At 45.7% G+C, this 4374-nt stretch overlaps 1 protein-coding gene across 1 annotated transcript; it reads right to left on the bottom strand.

Annotated features, from left to right (window-relative positions):
• Positions 1-403: 403 nt before the first annotated feature.
• LOC123430829 (pectinesterase inhibitor 12-like) lies at positions 404-1061 on the bottom strand. The gene has a single exon (XM_045114666.1). The coding sequence runs from the start codon at positions 1038-1040 to the stop codon at positions 513-515; it is 528 nt and encodes a 175-aa protein (XP_044970601.1). The 5' UTR covers positions 1041-1061; the 3' UTR covers positions 404-512.
• Positions 1062-4374: the final 3313 nt, after the last annotated feature.

Here is a 4374-nt window from a genome sequence, read left to right as displayed (position 1 = left end):
TGCGGGCCCTAATAGTCAGTCCGACATGACGGACACGTCCGGGCACATGCGGGTGTTCCTACATCTGTCATTGATTTAGACTGGGCATAGGGAGTGCCAACCAATCTAGGTGTTTGGGTCGGTTATGGGGAACCTGGTTGGGTATTGTTTTTCGTCCCGTGATAGACCGGGCAGCCCACCCAAGCTTTGTGGGATACGGGAGACTGATTATAGATTCTCTTATGAAATCAGATCTCCTAAATAAGGACGAACATTAATGGGTCACATCAATTCTCTCAATAAGCACCATCTTAGGCCAGAAAAATAAGAAACCAGGAAAGTAATTCTATAGGCTCCAGAAAAAAGAAAACCCCAATTCTATACGAAAACAAAATTCCATCCAAACATACTTGCAAACTTCACAGATCTGAAATTGCAGGTTCCAAGAGTTTATTGGTCGATCCAAATGATCATGGACTCGTAGCTAGAGTTGTTAGCCACATCCACACATCCTCGGCGGCTAGCTTAATTAGCTACAGCATGGTCGTTATGGCGAGAGCGATGGAGCAGTCCTTGCTGAACTCAGCGTCCTCGGCGGCCAGCGGCGACGGAACGCCCAACTCGCGGAACCCTTCCTCGCAGGTGTCGGTGCCCAATATCACGTTTGTGAGTATCGTCTTCACCTCCTGCAAATTACCCGACTTGATGCTCTTCGCCGCGACTTCGAGCCATCTCTGTACGGCCGTGTAGTTCACGCGGCAGTCGGAGAGGCGCCCGCTCACCTTCTTGTCCGTTATTACAGAGGCTTTGAGGGCATCGATGCGCTTGCGGATGTTCGTGGCCTCTGCTCGGGTGATCTTCGTGCCAATGACGACGAGGCCGCGCTTGTCTGCGGTGGCGCTTTCGTTGTTGGCTTGGAAGAACTTGATGCAATAGTCGTAGCCGATGTCCTTCTTGCTTGCGCCGATGGACTTGCATGTGTCATCTAGAGTGGAAGCATTGGAGGAGACGAGGAGGAAGAGGATGACGAGTAGACATGAGAGAGCTTGCGAATGCCTCATGGTTTTTGGCACGACTACCGGGTATGTGTATTTGATAACAAATCATATGTACACGGTGCATATATATAGCATATCAATCTTGCAATTTGAACAAATCATGAAGAAGGTAAGTATTGAATAAATATTATGTTTTGCTATTTTTAAATTTCTCTCCACAATCCATATTAATTCTTGCTGATTTCATCGAGAATCAATATGGATCATTGCTCGCTCTGATCCATGCTAATTGATGTTGATTTAGTATATAATTGTATTAAATCACCGATAATTAATAGGATCGGAAGGAGCAAATATATTCCTTTTCGGATTCAATTTATTCCTAAAGAAACTTGGACGTGTTTATGTCAAAAATATTGGAAGGTCCAACTCTAAAAGAAAATTTGGGAGGGAAGGGTGCCGTGGCAAAACTGATAAAAGACTATCCTATTTGTCGCATTCTGAATGCCGAGCGAGAAACGGAAACAGGTCGATCCGTTTAGCTATACACTGGTTCCCCAGTTTTGGCATTCTTTGGAATGTTCCGATCCAATTTTTATTAGTTTCTATTTTTTTTATGTTTTTTCTGATATTTCTTAAGTTTCTCTTTTTATCTCAGAATGTTTCCCTTGTAAAAGATAATCAGAACATTTTTTATCCAATTTTTATTAGTTTCTATTTTTTTATGTTTTTTCTGATATTTCTTCAGTTTCTCTTTTTATCTCAAAATGTTTCCCTTGTAAAAGATAATCAGAAATTTTTAAAAAATGTTCTGATTTAAAAGAAAATAATGTTCTCAAATATTTGTCTGAATTTTTAAGTTTTCTGGATTTAAAAATTTGTTTGCAGATTCAAAAAAACCATGTGTTCCAAAATAATTTGGGAAATTTCTTTGCAGATTTAAAAGGTCTAGGTGGAGACGTGGCGGTTCAGTGGAGTTGTGTTCACGCTCTGCTGCGGCTGAAAGGACCTAAGCCGCGACGGTTACGGCGGCAGCGATGCTCTCTTTGTCACCATGTTCCTGCATGGAGGAGTCGACAACAACCACGGTCACGTCGTGTAGGGCGAGGACACACCGGTTGATATCCACGGGAACGCTTGCCATGCCCTCCGTCTCCCCCTTCTCACTCTGGGACGATGCCGATGCCGATGCCGACGAGGTTGAGTGCAAGCGGAGCATCAAGTCATGTGCACGGACCAAGAGCCCCTGAAGAAATCACTTCTCAGACACCGCCGCCACCTCCTCCTCCACCACCATTGTCGCCTCCACCTCCGCGTCCCGTGCAACGTCGACTTGTGCACACGCCCACGTCTTCGTCTTCAAGCACCGCATGGACCGCGAGGCAAGGAATTCACTAGTCGGCGAAAAGCCAACTACAGCAGCAGCGCACGCCTCCCCTGTCCCCGTGAACGCTGGGGATTGGCACCTCGTCGCCCTTGGCCGGCCCGCCGTACATCGCCTCTCTCCATCCTAACATGTTCTAGTAGAAGCCCTCCGGAAGCGTCACATCGCGGTGGCCGCGCACCTTCACACAATGAAGGACAACCGCACCTCGTCGACGGCGTCGTACCCGAGCACCACCGTGCGGCCCGGCCAGATGCACGCCGCGAATATCTCGAACCGGGAGGTCCGGTTCATGTGCAACAAGCAGGGAGTCTGCGTGGCATCAAGCCGCAGAACCGGCTCGCAATCTTCGGGCCCAACAAGTTGGAGGAGAAGACGGAGAGCAAGCAGCTGAAGTTCCCCGACATCATGTGGAACCCTATGGAGCCGCTCTGGAACATGAAGACCGAGGATAATAAATGGAAGAACAAAGAGGATGAGAAGCGCTCGTCGACGCCGCAGCCGGCACCCAAACAGTCCACCATGCGCGACGAATTTGACAAAATTCACACAAAATAGTTACAAACAAGAACATGTAATTGAAAAGTTACACTTGACGAAACTACAGATCAACCACCTGAATGGAACCATAACATCGATATGCATCTTTTTCGTATAGAGCTTATCTAATAGAAGCAATGTTGTGTATATTAGAAGTGACAAAGAAAAAAAAGACGAAAGGGTCTACTAATTAAAGGTAAAAGAAGATAGCACGTACATGCTCTATACTAGCTAGCATCCCTCCAGCCTCTTCTAGTGTAAGGGAAGCCAACCATGTGACCTCAGTGTGTCTCGCCTCATCCTGGCTCGCTAAAAACTGTTAATTTTAACGTTTTCTGTAGAGCTGATTGGAGGTGATGTAATGTACCGACCATGAGGATCAAATAGTAAATACAAATTGTTCGTATAGCATTTAATATTATCCCTTCGGATAGCATTGCCACGTTATTTGAAACGTGACTAGATGGAGTTGACACGAGTATTGCTAGACACATCCATATATGAGTTTGTGCACTTCTTTGGGCTATGGAACTGTAGGAATGATGTGGTTTTTAACAGACATGCGCATATTAATTTTTTACAGGTACTACACAGAGATGCGGCATTGATCTGTACATGGTCATTACTCACTCCTGCGGAAACCAAAGAGCCTTTGGTTACCGGGCCTACCCGATGGGAGATGGTAGCGCGGGATATCTACAACAGGCACTAGTGGGGACGGGGCCTTTAGCCCCGGCCCGTAAGGGGCTTTAGTCCCGGTTCACCAACCGGGACTAAAGGGGCGGGACTAAAGGCCTAACCTTTAGTCTCGGCCCTGTTACAAGCCAGGACTAAAGGTGCTTCACGTGGGCGCCTCGTAGCGCCCCAGGGGCAGGACCTTTAGTCCCGGTTCGTTACACGGACCGGGACTAAAGAATTTCAGATTTTGCTTATTTTGGGGGGTTTTTTGAATGAAATTATTTTTGGGTTTTAGGATTTAGGGTTTAGGTGTTCGGGAGATTAACGTGATGCCTCGTTTGGTGTTCGGGAATTAGTTTTCATATAATTTAAATAGAAATAATTATGCATATATATATAAGATTAACTTATCTTACAAGCGAGCATATATATATACAATTATATGAAGATCTGAATTATCGGGACTAGAGCCCGTCTATTCGATTACATGGACGAACATCAGTAATGACCCCTAACTACACTAAATCGTCCTTTGTCATCTATAGCTTCCGTCCTCACAAAGGTCGCAAGCTCCTCTGCAACAGCAATCGCGCGTTGCTCTAGTAGGACCTTCATCCTCATGGCCGTGTACTATATAAGAAGAGGAGATGAATATGAATATCAATCATGATAACAAAGAATGACGGGTAAAAATAGAGGTGTGAATGTTCATTGCTTACGTCGAATCTGTGATCCTTGTGCTCAGAGGTAAACATGTGAATGGTCTCGCAAACATAGTATCCACACAAATGCGTC

The sequence above is a fragment of the Hordeum vulgare genome, chromosome 2H, assembly GCF_904849725.1.
Source record: "Hordeum vulgare subsp. vulgare chromosome 2H, MorexV3_pseudomolecules_assembly, whole genome shotgun sequence".
Lineage (NCBI taxonomy): Eukaryota > Viridiplantae > Streptophyta > Magnoliopsida > Poales > Poaceae > Hordeum > Hordeum vulgare.
The sequence above is the reverse complement of the archived record's forward strand: the minus strand, read 5'-3'. Positions and strand labels throughout refer to the sequence as shown.